Below are 18,219 nucleotides of genomic sequence, written 5' to 3'. Positions count from 1 at the left end.
AAAATGTATTTCAATTTACCGCCCCCTGTATCATGTGACAGCAATCAGCCAATCACAGACTAATATACACTGTACACTGTGAACTCTTGAACTCTTGTGCACTGTGAACTCTTGCACATGCTCAGAAGGAGCTGGTGCTACGTAAAAGTGTGCATATAATAAGACTTTGCACAATTTGATAATGGAAGTAAATTGGAAAGTCTCTTAAAACTGCATTCTCTATCTGAATCATGAAAATATCATGCAAATAATAATTTAACACATTTAACATCTGCTCTGTCATATACATCATAGAAAAGATGATTAATTTGTCCCTTTATAGGGACATGAACCCCAAATTCATTCTTTCATGATTCAGATAGAGCATATTATTTAAACAAATCTTTCCAATTTACTTCTTTTATAAATTCTGCTTCATTTTCTTGTTATCCATTATTGAAGGAGCATTGATGCACTACTGGGAGCTAGAAGAACACATTGGTAAGCCAATTATAAGTGGCATATATGTGCAGCCACCAATCAGCACCTAGCCCCTAGCTCCTGAGCCTATATAGGTATGCTTTAAAACACAGGATACAAAGAGAACAAATCAAATTAGATAATAGAAGTTAATTGGAAAGTTGTTTAAAATCGTATGCTCTATCTGAATCCTAAAAGTAATTTTCTAGGTTTCATGTCCCTTTAAATTTTGTTAAATGATGAGTTATGTTATCCATTGCTTGAAGTTTGCTTCTCCGTTTTTCTTTGTCTGTTTATAATCTTGCATGTATTTTATATGATACATTTCTCTATACTACTCATTGAGACAGCTTAATTTAAGATTGTTTTATAATGTGCTGCTAAATAGACTTATGCTGATGCTGTGAGTTTCCTTGTGGAATTTTAAATGTTAATAACATTATAAGCTCTTTAGCTTTGCTTATGGGCTATTTCTCTATATTCCTAGGTATAAATATAAAAATACTGTAATTCAATGAATAATTGTATAACATTTATACCAACTAAATGAAAAAGGTTAAGACTCAGAAACAAACACATGAATAACACAACATTTCTTGTCCGACTTAACTGTTATCATGCACCACATGCAATAGTAATTTTCTATGAAAAGGTTTTGGGAATTATTACATTTCAAAGGTAACATGTCTTTCAGAGACTTTATGGACAGATTTATCAAAACACTCTCAAGTGTCTAATAAAATACATAGTAGTTTTAACGTTTAAGATACACTCTACATGACAAACATAAACAAAATTGTCCTTCCGTTTAGTTAGTCTGTCTCATTGTCTTAACAGCATACATAATTAAACACTTTAAAGGGACACTCAAATCAAAATTAAACTATCATGATTCAGATATTGCATGCAATTTTAAACAGCATTCCAATTAACTTCCTTTAACATGCACAGACTTTTTATGTTTACATTTTTTGTTGCCAATTCCTACTGAGGATGTGCTTGAATTTACAGAATATACATTTATGCATTTGTGATTGGCTGATGGCTGTCACGTGATACAGCAGGAGTGGAAATAAACGTAATTAAAATTTGTCGGAAAAAAATCGACTACTCATTTTATATTCAGACTAAGTTCTATTGCATTGTCTTGTTATCATGCATTTGTGGATTATGCAATTCTACTATATTTACTGGTCCTAAAAAGTTAGTTGATAGTGTCACATTCTGATACCTATGATTAGATGGTGATACCGTCACTTTAACAAGTTTACCTTTTAGAAATCACTCCCCTTTTTACTCCTACGCTTCTTAAAGGGACATTGAACACTAAATAAATGCTAGATTGAATGATGCATTCAAAGAAAAGATTAGTCTGAGAATAATATGTAGATGTATTTTTTTTACAGTTTCACTAGTTATTTAAATAGAGACAAAATAAGTGTAAAGTTTTAGTTTATATAAAACAATGGGAGCTGCCATGTTGTAACTTAGGCTACCTTCTCTACTGTGGCCAATTAGGGACAGTTATAAATAGGTCACTAGAGCATGGAGCCAGTGGCTGTGTGAAATATAACAGTGTTCTGCACTTCCATTTCTAACAATAACTGAAAAGCTCAATGTCAGAATGGAATTATAGGAAAAGGGGACAAAATAAATAATGAAAGTATAGCATAAATGTTTTTTATATATACAATTTATCATTTTATATTACCATTTAAAATTGTTTAATATCCCTTTAAGGCATGTCCTGCCCATTAACAGGTGCTGTGTTAATTGTGTGTGCTGCCTTGTGTTGCAAGGAATCTGTATTTCTCTGCTGAATACCAACTGCATATTAAAACTGTGTCTACTGACAGATTTTCATAAAACAGGGCTTTTACTAATACTTCCAACCTATGTTGAATGTTGGATTACCTCCTTAGTGTGAATCTATCCTATCTTTGGATTTAGAGTCTTTTTATGCATGCTGAAAACATCAAGGCTACTGTTTGGGATCTAAAATGCCTGCTGGATCTACTCTCTGGTTTTATTTAAAAGCCTAAAGTCTGCTGTTTGTGATTTGATTTGCAAACTGGGACTAATATTTTGGATTTACAGACACTTTGTTTGTTCGCTGAAAGCATCAAGATTACTGATTGGGATCTGATTTATGTGCTGTTCTGTTTACTTCGTGAGATACACTGATTAATGGGAAAATTAGGTAAGAACTTTAAGCTACTAATTTTAAGAGGAAAAAAAGACTATTTATATTTTTAAATTTGGATTCTGTTTGGCCTTTTCTTCATTACAAACTATAGCTGAATAATACAGTAAGAATTCTGTGTAAACTTCTCCTTTAAAAGGAAATGTGTTTGCTTTAGTACTCAGTGGTCAGGATCTAAAAAAAAGTGACTCTCTTAAAGGGACAGTGCATCACAAATTGGAAGAGTAACCAAGAGGAAGTTATAGAATTAAGTAAATCAAGTAGAGGCAGTCTAGACAAATTACCTTATTTGTCAAATCTCAGGTAAAATTAAACCAAAGGATATATCATTAGATTTAAAATAAAATATATTTGGGGTCATAAAAAAATGTATAAAAGGAGTGCTTAAATGGTTATTTCTGATCTGTTTTCAAAGTTGCATGTAAGTTGAAGAAATTAGCTATTAATTAAATTGCTGGGAGTTATTTAAATAACAATGGAATTTTGAAAACATCTTGAGGATGTTGTTTTACTGAAATAAAGAAAGTCATGAAGAGGTTAGTAGGACCAAATTATACTGTACATATTTAAAGTTTTGAAAGAAGGTGTTTTCTGTGTTGGCACCATCATTTTAGTCATGATTTTCTCTTGATGATTTAATAATTAGCAATGCTTTTTTGACTGTAAAACTCCAATTGTATGTTACAGGGTACAAATTACCAGTATAGTAATTTGTTGCACAGAAAGAAATTTGATATTTTCCAAAGAAAATGTAGACAATAATGGCTCCTTAGAAATGATTTGGCAACTCATGTTTGTGAGAATAAACAATATCCTTAAACTGTTATCTCCAGATGATAGATAAATCAGAATCTATTCAGAAGATGGTTAATAAAATATTGCAATCGATAAAGAGCCAATAAATAAATGTAAAAATATAGTTTTAACATCTGCAACCAGGAGGAGGTAAGAGGTTAAATTAAATTTGTTAAAAGGGACACTTACTTTGTAGCAATACAATAATTTTGCAAGCAATTATGCAGTTGTTACATTAAAAAAATGTAGCCTTTAATTCTAAGATCAACACATATCAATATAACTGATCTAGGAAACATTAGACTATTGATTGGTGCCTATGCTCCTTAAAGGAGATGCTATACACGAAATTTGGTACATGGTTCATATATATTAATCAGTTTCACAGAGCTGCAAGATTGGTACTCTATGCCTTTACTTTGCCTAAATACAACAATGCTAATAAAAGCAAATTGGGACTATAGAGTCACAGTTTATGTATTAGTATATCCTCTTAAGGCACTTAACATTTTTGAGAGAATCATTTAAAAATATATATATATATATATTATGAGGTTAGAATTAAAGTGCCATAAATATGTTGAGATACATGCATATCCTAAAAGGGTTAATTAAGTAAAAATAGTTTGCATTAAAAAAAAATGTTTAAAAACCGCTGGCAAGTATTTTAATTTTTTTTAAAAAAAAAATTAAGCAAAATTAGTTATATAGTCATGCTGTCTGGATTAGTCTGATCCATCCTCCCCCTTATTAGTGTTTAGCTACAGAAACACAGGCATTGTATTTTACAGCAGTTTATTTGCGTCTAGGCATGTTCCAGCATATGAGTGTTTACTTCTGCATTCTACCAAAAGCAATACAGATATAGATACAGTCATAAAAGGAATTGTGTGGGGGGAGTTAGAGCTGTACAATTCAGAAACTAAAAAATAAAGGGCTGATGCACTGCAGTATAAATTTGCAGATAAAGTAATTAAAGTACATATTATTATAGTTTGTCTCTATCCCAACTTGTTTTATGTCTCTTTAAAGTAAATTATAGAATTCCATTTGCATTGGTATTTGTAGAAAGAAAGTATAGTCCACAGACGAAGTTTCCTTCCAGAGGAAGAGGAAGTGTTAGAGAATCTCTACTGGGTCTGATGGATGAGCTATACCAACGTATAGGCTGAACATCTATAAAAAGACTCAACAATATTATTCTATAGCAATCATTAATAAAAGAGCAGACAGGCAAGTAAAGCTTTAGCCCTATAGCATGAAACAGACAATGTGAAATGTTGGAGAATATTAGTTAATTAAATAAAAATACTGTGTATATAAATCACATTAACCAAGTTGGAATTGTTGCTTTTTACAGTGTTGGAGAAATAATCATGAAAAAGAAACTTCAATAAACATTAACCATATTTGTTTAGCTATAGATCTAACATTTTTCTCAGCACTCAGACAGCTGGTGAGTGCTGTATACTTTACTTTGTATATCAACCATCAAGGGAGAAATGCTTTATCTAGATGCAAAGCATGAGTGTCTGCAGAAATGTATCCTGGCGAGGTAAAACCTAAAATGCCTAAAAAAAATAATAATATCAATAGGATCGGCAGGTGTTTTAGTATCTGCTCTAAAAATCCAGTATTCTACCTGCCTGTCCAATAAAATGAATGTTAAAAAACTGGACACTAAACCTATTGGGTGTCATCTGGGGTCCAATATTTGCATATAACTGACTATTGCTGCAAACAATGGGATCTGATCTGAAATGCCTTATCATTTGATGCTACAGGGCAAATAATCTGACCTTATGGCCCATATGTTCATATTTCACAGGACTGCAGGCAAAAAGGTCATAACTGAAGTTCCATGTAGACATATGGCTAACAAACCCAGGACATAAACACACCTACCTCTTGGATTACCTACTGGTTGCCTAGTATTTATGTTGACATGGCAACCCTAAATATCTGAAATAAAGTGCAGCAGTAAAGAGTTGCTTGTTGTACACATGAGATTCACTTAAGTATGTGCTTATATTTGTATATTAGAAGCAAAATTCAGTTGTGGCAGATATGCTTCTATATTTTGTACATATTAAAAAACACATTTATACAGTATCTCCCATATTTGCTGATTCCTGATGTCTATCATTCAACATTTCCTTCTTTAATAAGGATATTGCTAATATAAGATCAATGTAATTTCAAATTCCTTCTTATTTCAGAAAAATACAGTTTTCACTTTGAAGAAAATGACTGGTTAGCATCTACTGATGTGGCCACATTTAGTCCCCCTCCTTAGTATAACCTAAAGAACTAAAAAAAAAATTAAAGAATCTATCAACACAGAGGCAAATAGTTTTTATTTAATTAGTGAAACAACTACTTACTTTAAAATGAGTGCCATAGTCTCCTTTCTGTCTTTTCCTTGAAAAGGTAGGGATCCAGTTAACATCTCAAACTTAAGAAAAATATACACATAGAAAAATTATTAGGTTTTGTATATTATGTTTTGCTTCTTAAGCATATTTATATACAGAAGCATAATACCATCTTGAGTTCTGTGAATGTGCTAATATACAGTCTTATAAATATTAATGTACTCTTAGACGAAAGAGCATTTTCAAATTGTGATCATACTGTAGTTAAATATACACTTAGTAAACTAATAAAGTTTGTTTTGAATAAACAACCTAATTAAAGGAACAATGTACTGTACTGTAAAATTGATTTTCCCTTAATGTGTTTACAATTATTTGGTATACCAGCTGCAAAGTTTAAAATTGATGGGGTTTACCCCCTTTAGGTTTATATTTGTATATGAAATTGCTGTTTAAATGCTGGGAGAGCAGACCTCTTTAGGTACATACACTCCTCCTTATAGTATATCTGTATATACAGTTAGAACATTGGAACATTTACATTTTAGTATCTCTCCAACCCCCAAGTGTGATATTGTTTCTAACATTCTTGTTTACATAGCTTTTCTATAACCAGTACACAACTACTGAAATGTTCAGTATAGGTGGAGATTACAACAAGCAAAAATAGATATTTCAAATGATAAAATAAAATTAAATGCATCATCATCATTATCATAATCAATTAAAGGGACAGTCTACACCAGAATTTTATTGTTTTAAAAGATAGATAATTCCTTTATTACCCATGCCCCAGTTTTGCATAACCACCCCAGTTATATTAATATATGTTTTACCTCTGTGATTACCTTTATATCTAAGCCTCTGCAGAGTGCCCCCTTATTTCAGTGCTTTTGACAGACATGCAGTTTAGCCAATCAGTGCAGAAGTGCAGACTCCTAAATAACTCCACGGGAGTGAGCACAATGTTTATCTATATGACACACATGAACTAGTACTGTCTAACTGTGAAAAACTTTCAAAATGCTCTGAGCTAAGAGGCGGTTTTCAACCATTTAGAAATCAGTTTGAGCCTACCTAGGTTTAGCTTTTCAAAAATACCACCAAGGGAACAAAGCAAATTTAATGATAAAAGTAATTTGGAAAGTTGTTTAAAATTTCATGCCCTATCTGAATCATGAAAGTTTAATTTTGACTAGACTGTCCCTTTAAATGTAGAAACACATAAATACATGTATACTATATATCAACAGTTTGTGATTGTTTTTTATACAAAATAATAGCCGATACCATTTTTTTTTTTTTAATCAAACATAAATTTTGGAAAGATTGCAGTCAACCCCTATGTCCCCAACTGCTACCCCATCCCGATATTAATCCAGTAACTGCCAGACCCCAACACTATTAACCTCTTAACCACCATATACTTAATTGCAATTAACCCCCACCGCACTATTACCATTTTAATGCCAGATCTCAAATGTCAAAATCCCCTTACACTTAACTCTCCACTGCTAAAACCCCTACCCATTGCAACCATTAAATTGCCATATTGCCAATACAGTTAACCACCTTATTACCATAACCCGATTACAATTTACCTACCCAGCACTAGAAACCCCTGTAATTTATCCCCACAATACCAGACCCCAATGCTAATGATACCCCTAAATCACAAGACCCCTTAACTAAAATTCCCCCATTAATAAACCCTTAAACTTCCATAAACCCTCTCCAAATATTGCCCTTGCTATTAACCCCTATAATCCATCAGACCACCATTGCCAAAATCCATGCTGCTATTAACCCTCTAATCACTAATACTCCCCACTGCAAGACTCCCCCACTTAAATTGACCCTACCCTAAAACATCCCCACTGCTATACCCCCTCTTCTAAACTGACTGGGGGGTTTTAGTGTTCATTGTAATGTGGGTATGGTGGTTTAGGAGTTAATTGTGTTTAGGATGTTGTGTTAGTAGAGGCGTTTGTTGTGATGTGGGTGTTGGGGGATTTATTAAAAATGGAGACCTGGCATTTTAGTAGTTAATAACAGGGCTTGTAGTGGCAGACAGTTTATTATAGTTTAGTTTTTTTTTTAATATGGTTTAGGGTTACATGTGATGGGGCTATAGCAGTTTAAGATTATTTATGGTGGGTTATGAATACTTTGTTGTGCTGTTGGGACCTGTTGCCTTTACACCAGATTTAAAAATATAATATTGAAACTTTATTACTGTGTGCATTGTGCATGTGATATTCAACTTGGTAAAATTTAGCTAGCACACTGATCAGCGCATTCCATTATAAGTGGGATGCATTAATTTAGCCAACTTGTAATATAGCCCTTAATATTTAAAAAATAATGTCATGGGTTTTAATGTACACATCTAATACACATATGTGTGTGTGTATGTATGTGTGTGTGTATATATATAGAACAGATTAATATAAGTAACAGAGGAGGTAGCAGATTGCTAGAACTCAGGAAAAGGGAAACTTTTTGGATTTATATGTTAAACACCTTGGAGCCAAATGGTTTATATATATATATATATATATATATATATATATATATATATATATATATATATATATATATATATATATATATATATATATATATATATAATATATGTATGTTACAGTAAATATATTATTATTATTATTATTATTATTTTGCAAAAATACCTATATAAGGAAAAGGTATTTATGATGCAATATTTCACTATATAGTTCCCAAAACACCAACATTTAAGATTATAAATCCATTTAAAAAATACTAATTGGAAATTAGAAAATCAAGTGTATTACTTTGCACCATCTTGCAAAAACACATGTTAATGACAGAGTTCTCATTTAAACACAAAAAACAGGTCAATTCCTGGATTCAGCTATTTTAACATTCTTAAACTCTATTCTCCCTCCAAAAACAGTCTAGAGCTACTATTAAGGTGGTGTGATTATTTTTCTAATTGTGCTTAAATGCAGTGTACTGGAGGAGCCCAGAGTTTGTCTCATATGTTCTTTGTAATTTCCTACTGCCATGGCTTTAGATCAGATAACTCTTAAGTTAAATACAGTTAATTAGTACATTTGATGGAAACAAGAAATCAAAACAAAAGCAGTTCTTGATGGAGGTGCGCCTAAGGTGACGTAAACGAAAGTCAGTGCAAACAATCCGATGTGAGGCCGCTCTTCTTTATCGTATGTCAACGGTTAGAAAATCTGTAGTGGGAAAACAGGAAGGCGCCAATAGGGTGATAACGTTTGAGACCCTGACAGGTAAGTATGAGAAAAAAGGGTACTCACAAGTAGGGCGGCACTTAGACGTGCCAAACCAAGCAGACCGGGACCTCAGCGTCGCCCGGGAGACTCAAAAAGGCAACAACCAATCGTCAGGCCGGACCAAATTCCGTGTGGCCAGTCAGGAGCACTGGATGCTGCCACACCTCTCTCTTCGTATGCCGATTCCAAACACTGGCAAGAGGATAGGAGATAGGGATATCACGTGTGAAGCTCTCCCGATTACCGAGAGTTTAGTTAACACACGCCAACAAACTGGATAACGAACTGGATAGAGGAAGGAGCAAACTCCAGCAAAGTTACTTAAACAAATTTATTAAAAAGTTTAAAAACAATGCATAAAAGCAACGCGTTTCTCGGCTACACAGAGCCGTTTCATCAGGCTGTTATACATATTCTAAAATGCCTACTGCTTTAAACACTTCCTCTAACCAATCAAAACCATTGAAATTTACACACCCCTCCCCACCTCAGCGTGCGTGTCAAACTCAGCTGATATGGAGAGTGTGTGGAATCATAAGCGTGCCACTTGATATTGGCGATTTTAATATCGTCTTACAGATAGTGTCTGTTCTAGTTAGACACTATATTAATGGTCACATCACTATTATGATCACATACAATTAAAGCAATGTGAGTAAACATAATAAATAAGTAAATTTGGGCTTTCATTTCAGACTTAGATACACGTTACACATTAGCTTTTTATCGAAACTGAACTGACATGAAATGTTACTCCTTATTACAGGCTTGCAAATCAAACTGTTTGTGCAGTTCGCCAATATAATACACAATAATTACTCAATCATAGCAAAAATTAATCTAAACCAAACAAATAAACAATAATAGATAAAAAATATATGTATATATATATATATATACCCTATACACCATACATAACTGAAATTACACTATAGGAAAAAAACTAATTAGCTATCGAAAGCTGCCAGATCAATATTGGCATTGAGACCCTGATGGGTTTAGAGTCTGAAGCCTATAGATCCAAAAAGTCTCTCTCTGTCTAAGTCTATAGAAACGATTGTAAAAGTCTGATCTTGGAATATGTTCAATAGGAGTTATTTGTAAACAATGTAGGTTACCACTATGTTTGGTGTTACAGTGTCGCGGTACACTATGTAATTTGTAGTTCTTTTTAATGTTTCTAAAATGTTCAGACCATCTGATGCTCAAACGTCTACAGGTGCGCCCTATGTATTGCAGCCCACAAATACAGGACAGTAAATAAATCACATAATTCGATGCGCATGTCATCCGATCGCTCATTTTATAAGTTTTAGAAGTCGTATTTGATTTAAAGGTATCTACGTTATGTGTTATATAGTGACACATTTTGCATTTCTTGTGATTACATTTGAAACTACCCTTTCTTTGTATTTTGCAAATGGTGTCATTAGTGATATTATTACTGATCAAGTTGGTCCTGTTTTTAACCACTTTACTAGGTGCCAAAATTCTTTTCAAATTGGGTGCTCTTTTGTAAATAATAGTGGGTTTATTGTCTAGTAGTGGGCCTAAAATAGGATCTTTTAGTAGAATTTTCCAGTGTTTCATAATACTCCTTTTAATTATGTTATGATTGCAATTGTATTCAGTGATGAACTTAGTCCTATTACCCATGCCTACCTGAGTATGTGTGTCTACTACCTTTTTCTCAAAATATTTTTTTCTGTCATCATTTTTTGCCCTATTAAAGGCACTGGTGATGATGTGTGCTGGATATTTTTTCTCTTCAAATCTATCTTTGAGGATTTTACTTTGCATCTCATAGTCTATTAGACTGCTACAGTTTCGGCGAACTCGCTTGAACTGCCCATATGGTACATTTCTTTTCCAAGGTAGGTGATGATTGCTTGTGAAGTCTAAATAGCTGTTGCAATCAACCTGCTTAAAGTGAGTACTAGTCGAAATCCTCCCCTCCGTGAAACTTAACTCTAAGTCTAGAAAAACCGCAGTCTTAGAATCTATTGTGCTAGTGAATTTCAAGCCCTTGTTGTTACTATTCAAATGACTCACAAAGTCTTCTGCCAACAGTCTATCACCTTTCCATACCACAACCAGATCATCTATGTATCTGCCATAATACACCAGGTTCGCCCCAAACGCAGAGTTGTAAACATATTGGGCACCAGGTTCGCCCCAAGTTACGCCAATCTTTTTATGGGATCATTTGAACAACAATATGTTTACAACTCTGCGTTTGGGGCGAACCTGGTGTATTATGGCAGATACATAGATGATCTGGTTGTGGTATGGAAAGGTGATAGACTGTTGGCAGAAGACTTTGTGAGTCATTTGAATAGTAACAACAAGGGCTTGAAATTCACTAGCACAATAGATTCTAAGACTGTGGTTTTTCTAGACTTAGAGTTAAGTTTCACGGAGGGGAGGATTTCGACTAGTACTCACTTTAAGCAGGTTGATTGCAACAGCTATTTAGACTTCACAAGCAATCATCACCTACCTTGGAAAAGAAATGTACCATATGGGCAGTTCAAGCGAGTTCGCCGAAACTGTAGCAGTCTAATAGACTATGAGATGCAAAGTAAAATCCTCAAAGATAGATTTGAAGAGAAAAAATATCCAGCACACATCATCACCAGTGCCTTTAATAGGGCAAAAAATGATGACAGAAAAAAATATTTTGAGAAAAAGGTAGTAGACACACATACTCAGGTAGGCATGGGTAATAGGACTAAGTTCATCACTGAATACAATTGCAATCATAACATAATTAAAAGGAGTATTATGAAACACTGGAAAATTCTACTAAAAGATCCTATTTTAGGCCCACTACTAGACAATAAACCCACTATTATTTACAAAAGAGCACCCAATTTGAAAAGAATTTTGGCACCTAGTAAAGTGGTTAAAAACAGGACCAACTTGATCAGTAATAATATCACTAATGACACCATTTGCAAAATACAAAGAAAGGGTAGTTTCAAATGTAATCACAAGAAATGCAAAATGTGTCACTATATAACACATAACGTAGATACCTTTAAATCAAATACGACTTCTAAAACTTATAAAATGAGCGATCGGATGACATGCGCATCGAATTATGTGATTTATTTACTGTCCTGTATTTGTGGGCTGCAATACATAGGGCGCACCTGTAGACGTTTGAGCATCAGATGGTCTGAACATTTTAGAAACATTAAAAAGAACTACAAATTACATAGTGTACCGCGACACTGTAACACCAAACATAGTGGTAACCTACATTGTTTACAAATAACTCCTATTGAACATATTCCAAGATCAGACTTTTACAATCGTTTCTATAGACTTAGACAGAGAGAGACTTTTTGGATCTATAGGCTTCAGACTCTAAACCCATCAGGTCTCAATGCCAATATTGATCTGGCAGCTTTCGATAGCTAATTAGTTTTTTCCTATAGTGTAATTTCAGTTATGTATGGTGTATAGGGTGTATATATATATATATATATACATATATTTTTTATCTATTATTGTTTATTTGTTTGGTTTAGATTAATTTTTGCTATGATTGAGTAATTATTGTGTATTATATTGGCGAACTGCACAAACAGTTTGATTTGCAAGCCTGTAATAAGGAGTAACATTTCATGTCAGTTCAGTTTCGATAAAAAGCTAATGTGTAACGTGTATCTAAGTCTGAAATGAAAGCCCAAATTTACTTATTTATTATGTTTACTCACATTGCTTTAATTGTATGTGATCATAATAGTGATGTGACCATTAATATAGTGTCTAACTAGAACAGACACTATCTGTAAGACGATATTAAAATCGCCAATATCAAGTGGCACGCTTATGATTCCACACACTCTCCATATCAGCTGAGTTTGACACGCACGCTGAGGTGGGGAGGGGTGTGTAAATTTCAATGGTTTTGATTGGTTAGAGGAAGTGTTTAAAGCAGTAGGCATTTTAGAATATGTATAACAGCCTGATGAAACGGCTCTGTGTAGCCGAGAAACGCGTTGCTTTTATGCATTGTTTTTAAACTTTTTAATAAATTTGTTTAAGTAACTTTGCTGGAGTTTGCTCCTTCCTCTATCCAGTTCGTTATCCAGTTTGTTGGCGTGTGTTAACTAAACTCTCGGTAATCGGGAGAGCTTCACACGTGATATCCCTATCTCCTATCCTCTTGCCAGTGTTTGGAATCGGCATACGAAGAGAGAGGTGTGGCAGCATCCAGTGCTCCTGACTGGCCACACGGAATTTGGTCCGGCCTGACGATTGGTTGTTGCCTTTTTGAGTCTCCCGGGCGACGCTGAGGTCCCGGTCTGCTTGGTTTGGCACGTCTAAGTGCCGCCCTACTTGTGAGTACCCTTTTTTCTCATACTTACCTGTCAGGGTCTCAAACGTTATCACCCTATTGGCGCCTTCCTGTTTTCCCACTACTAATTAGTACATTGCCTTTTGAGTTACTGAGATATAAAATATTGACATTTTTCAACATGATCTTATGAGGATCTTTAAAGAAAGCTTTAGCAAATACACCTGTAAAAATAAAATCTGTTGGCAACCATTGTTTTAAAACTGAAAATTACCCTCCAGTTTTTTTCAGATGAAATGGCGTATGTTATGGCGTAAAAGGAAGTCTGCCTTAAAAAGCAGGCTAAAAGTAAAAAAGTGAGTCATTGTGAACCTCATTTGCATATCTCACCCAGAATCCTTTGCTGCATTGGAAACAATGTAATCAGAGAGTTTCTGTGGGAAAAGCAAGTCTTCTGACTTGTCTAGATTTGTAAATGGTTTACACAATGAGTTATTTTCTCTACATTTTTTAAAACTTTTAAACTCACTTTTCCCTCCCCATAATTTTAATAGCTTGCGGGAACATTAAGCAGCCACTTGTAATGGCTGTTTATATAACGTGCACCCATAAATGGGCACATTTGCCCAATTACAGGCGCACGTTAAAATAGCGCTCCACTTGTAATCTAGCCCAATTTATTTATGTGACAGTGGCTCCAAAAGACCTTCTATCACTATTAAGACAGCAAGCAACACACACATTAAAAGAGGTGAATGTGATAAACTTGTCTGCCCGGCATTGTGGTGAGTATGCAGCATTTGCTGCCCATAGTTGCCATTGCAGAAGCTTACGCTTATTAATAATCCCAGTTTATCCTAACCAGGATGTTTTTAACTCCGTAACCCTTATGGTGGAGGAGAGGCAAACTAGCAACAGTCTTAAAAACTTTGCTGCTTAAAGGGACAGTAAAGTCATAATTAGACATTCATTATTTAGACAGAGCATGCAATTAATCCTTTGCTGAAAGGTTTATCTAGGAAAGCTCAGCAGCAGCAAAGAACCTAGGTTCTAGCTGCTGATTGGCGGCTGCATATATATATAGATTGTCATTGGCTCACCCATGTGTTGTTAGAAACCAGTAGGGCACTGCTGCTCCTTCAACCAGCGATACCAAGAGAATGTAGCAAATTTGATAATACAAGTAAACTGGAAAGTTGTTTAATATTGTATGTTTTAAATAAATCATAAAATAAATATTTTGGGTTCCATGTCCCTTTAACTAGCATTTCAGACCTGCTTGTGTAAGCCTGCAATTCTCAGTTCCCAGATCCGCAGCTTAATAAATGGGGCCCTATGTGTATACTCAGGAATCGTCATTCTTTTAAATAAATGTCTATTTAACATCCAGCTTTATACACAAGAAATCTAAACAAAACACACAGGGTTATTCTTTGATTGAGCCTTAGTGAAACTTTTACGGTATAATCCCCTATTTATTTTCTGAAAGCAAAATTGCTATCCTAAAATATTTTAATTTAGAATAGAATACTATTTTGTATTGCAAAATACAACGTATGAATATATTTACATTTTTATGATAATGTATAAATATTTTAATGCTTAAAAAGCATAAGTTAATCTTGAAGCAGTGGGATTCATTGATTTGTTAAAACTGGCACAGCTAACTAATAATTTGTTATCTTGGGCCCATAATGTAAATTAGCTGCTATGAATTCAGGTGCCATATGGTATTCACAATGCTTTATTTATATACAAAAACTCAAAGTCATTAAGTTAATTTTGGCTTCTGGCTCTGTGTTTGCTGACAGACTAAATGAAATGTTACATCCCACAGGAGAAGGAGAGAAAAAAAACTTTACCCATAATATTAACAGTGTACGAGTTTGTAAAGCTTATTTCCACTATACTGGAATAGTAATGCTTAAAGGGGCAGTGAATGCAAAATTTCATTTAACTGCATGTAATAAACACTACTATAAAGAAGAATATGCACAGATACTGATATATCAAAATCTAATATAAAACCTTTTAAAAACTTACTTAGAAGCTCTCAGCTTAGCACTGTTGATGAGATTATCCTGGGACACCCACTGAAAGGGGCTGATTGCAGAACCTCCCCCTCCCCTGCATATAAAAAGACCCATTATACAAACAGAAGCAGTCTGAAGTCTGTATACATCAGTATACATCTAAAACTTTGGGGCTTGGTTAGGAGACTGAAAATCAGCTCAATGTTATTTACAAATACGCACAATTATACATTTTTACAAAAACACACCCAGATGGGCTATATAAATGGATCATCTACAAAACATTTATGCAAAGAAAAATATTGTGTACAATGTCCCTTTAACAGACCATTTAAAATACAATGAACTTTTGATTACATCTAAATGTATCTGATTAGAGGGACATAAAAAAGCAATGATAAAATGTTTGAATGTGCTATAGCATTATACTATTGCACCATTGCTTCAACAGAACTGTGTCAAACCCATCTGTCTGGACCAACAATGTGCTACTGGTTTAGAGATGAACATGGCCGTTAAGTTTAATTACCATTCACTGCTTCGGGTAGCTGAAGATTGGAAGTGCATTCCTCTTCAGAGCTGACTTTAAAGGGACATGAAACCCAACTCCTTTTTTTTTTTTCATGATTCAGATAGAGGGATAGATTTAATAAGCAACGGATGCTGCTTTCTATGCCCGAAGTTTCTCCCCGGAAACGTAAGTTAAGGAGCAGCAGTTGTAAGACCGCTGCGCCTTAACTTTTCTGCCACCTTCTAGGTGGACTGCAATCATCCTGATCCGATAATTGGAAACAAAAGATGAACAGGTACTCACAAGTGTACAGGCACCTCTAGCGAAAAAAGGTGCAAACAGGCAGGCTGACTTTTAACAGCAGTCAGCTCGCTGAATCCTCGTTTTTGTGGCGTCTGCGGCAAATGATTCTCCTTGGCCAGTGGGTGGTGCATCCCCTCCGGTGTCTGTCTCGACCTACGATACCCATCACAGGCTCAATCGCCAATAGCGGCTTAAGCAGATGAATACTTCTATTGCGGTTGGCGTCTCAAATTTTGTTACCATTCGCAGCAACTTAAGGGAACACTTTTGTAGTGATTAAAAAGCAAAAGAACACATCCGTGGTATGGAAAAAGTTAAAAACTAATTTAATAAGCTTTACAACGCGTTTCTCGGCCGTAATGCTATGGCCGTTTCCCAGGAAAGAACAGTGAATAATGTCCGCCCGGCATATGATAAATTGACCCCAGAGAATACAATTTTAAAAATGTTTCCAATTTACTTCTATTTTCAAATTTGCTTCATTCTCATGTTATTGTTTGTTGAAGAGATATCTAGATAGGTATTGTGCACATTTTTGCAGCATTACATGACAGGAAATAGTGCTGCCATCTAGTGTTACTACTAATGTATAACATTGTTGCAAAACTTCTGCCATATAGTTCTGTAGACACGTGCACACTCAAGAGCTTACATCCCAGCTTTTTAACAAAGGATAACAAGAAAACTAAGAACATTTGATAACAGAAGTAAAATGGAAAGTTGTTTAAAATTGTATGTTCTATCTGAATCATGAAAGAAAAAAATTGGCTTTATGTCCCTTTTAATGTGTGCCCGTAAACAAGCGCATGTTAAATTAGTGCTCCACTTGTAATCTAGTCCTATGTGTTTAACCAGTTAGCAGGGGAAAAAAGAACATATTATTACTCCATTGTGTCCTTTTTAAAAAAAAAATGCATAGAATGTTTTAATAAATATTTCTATAAAAAAATAAACGGCTCTCTATAATCAATTTCCTAACAGGACATTACAAAATGCATCTACATTTAGTTTATTCAGACGGCTGCAAGTTATAAGATTCATTATGCTAAAAGAAAGACAATCAAGTGGAAATGGAGAGGAATATTAAGTGTAGAGGAGACTTGAGACGTATTTCTAGCTCTGCTGAGATTTATTGCTGCATACTGCTATATGTAAGGCTACAAAGGGATGGCTTATCAGCACTTGCTCCTCTGATCTCTTTGCTCCAGGTATTCATGCGAGAGCCATTTACAATTTAAAAGAACAGTAATGGCAAGCCTCAAACCAATAATGTCAAAGACTGCTACCATTTAACTGTTTCATTCCCCATAGGAATTGTCTTTGCAATTGTTCAGCTTTCAGAATAATCCTATACAGGCTTCTGGCACTATTGTTACTCTTCTGGGTTGATTTCCAGTATGAGCACATTCAATTTTGTGAGTAACCTCCTTCTTAAATGTATATGAAACAAAAAAAATAAATAGATAAAATAAAAGAACATTGCAAAGTAAATATTTCATTATATACCTTCATGTAGACCTTCTGTGTTGTTGTTGTTTGTTTGTTTGTTTTTTAAATCTATCTTTAAAATCTGATGCATTTCCAAACCCAGCGTGGGACTCATTGGACAAGTCCATTCACTGTGGTTTACCTAGTTAGCGGTCCAGGGTGATGCACTTGCGCTGTTTAGGCCATCTATGTCACTGACAGAGCTATGGTGGCTCCAGAGGATGAAAAAGAAGTGTGATCTTTGTCAGAGTATTGAAGCAGAACTGCATTATTGTAGGTAACTATCTCTGACACTATTTTTTTATGCTTTGGATAAATAAGTTATACATTATAACACAATGAAATAATAAACACTTTTACAGTGCTCACAAAAATAATAAAATGTTAAAAAAGCAAAATGTTACACTAATACCATGTAACAATATGTATTGTATAGTTTAAAGGATATAGTGCAAT

General features: G+C 34.4%; 1 protein-coding gene across 1 annotated transcript in view; it reads right to left on the bottom strand.

Annotated features, from left to right (window-relative positions):
• LOC128656883 (ribosomal protein S6 kinase alpha-2) overlaps window positions 1-18,219 on the bottom strand; it is a 631,966-nt gene that overhangs the window by 164,577 nt on the left and 449,170 nt on the right. The window contains exon 9 of the mRNA XM_053711048.1: window positions 5,842-5,912. Coding sequence (XP_053567023.1) covers window positions 5,842-5,912 — 71 coding nt within the window. The remainder of the gene's footprint in view (window positions 1-5,841; window positions 5,913-18,219) is intronic.

Source organism: Bombina bombina, chromosome 4 (assembly GCF_027579735.1).
Source record: "Bombina bombina isolate aBomBom1 chromosome 4, aBomBom1.pri, whole genome shotgun sequence".
NCBI classification, from domain to species: Eukaryota; Metazoa; Chordata; class Amphibia; order Anura; family Bombinatoridae; genus Bombina; species Bombina bombina.
Note: the sequence above shows the minus strand (reverse complement) of the source record. Positions and strands in the feature narration are given on the sequence as shown.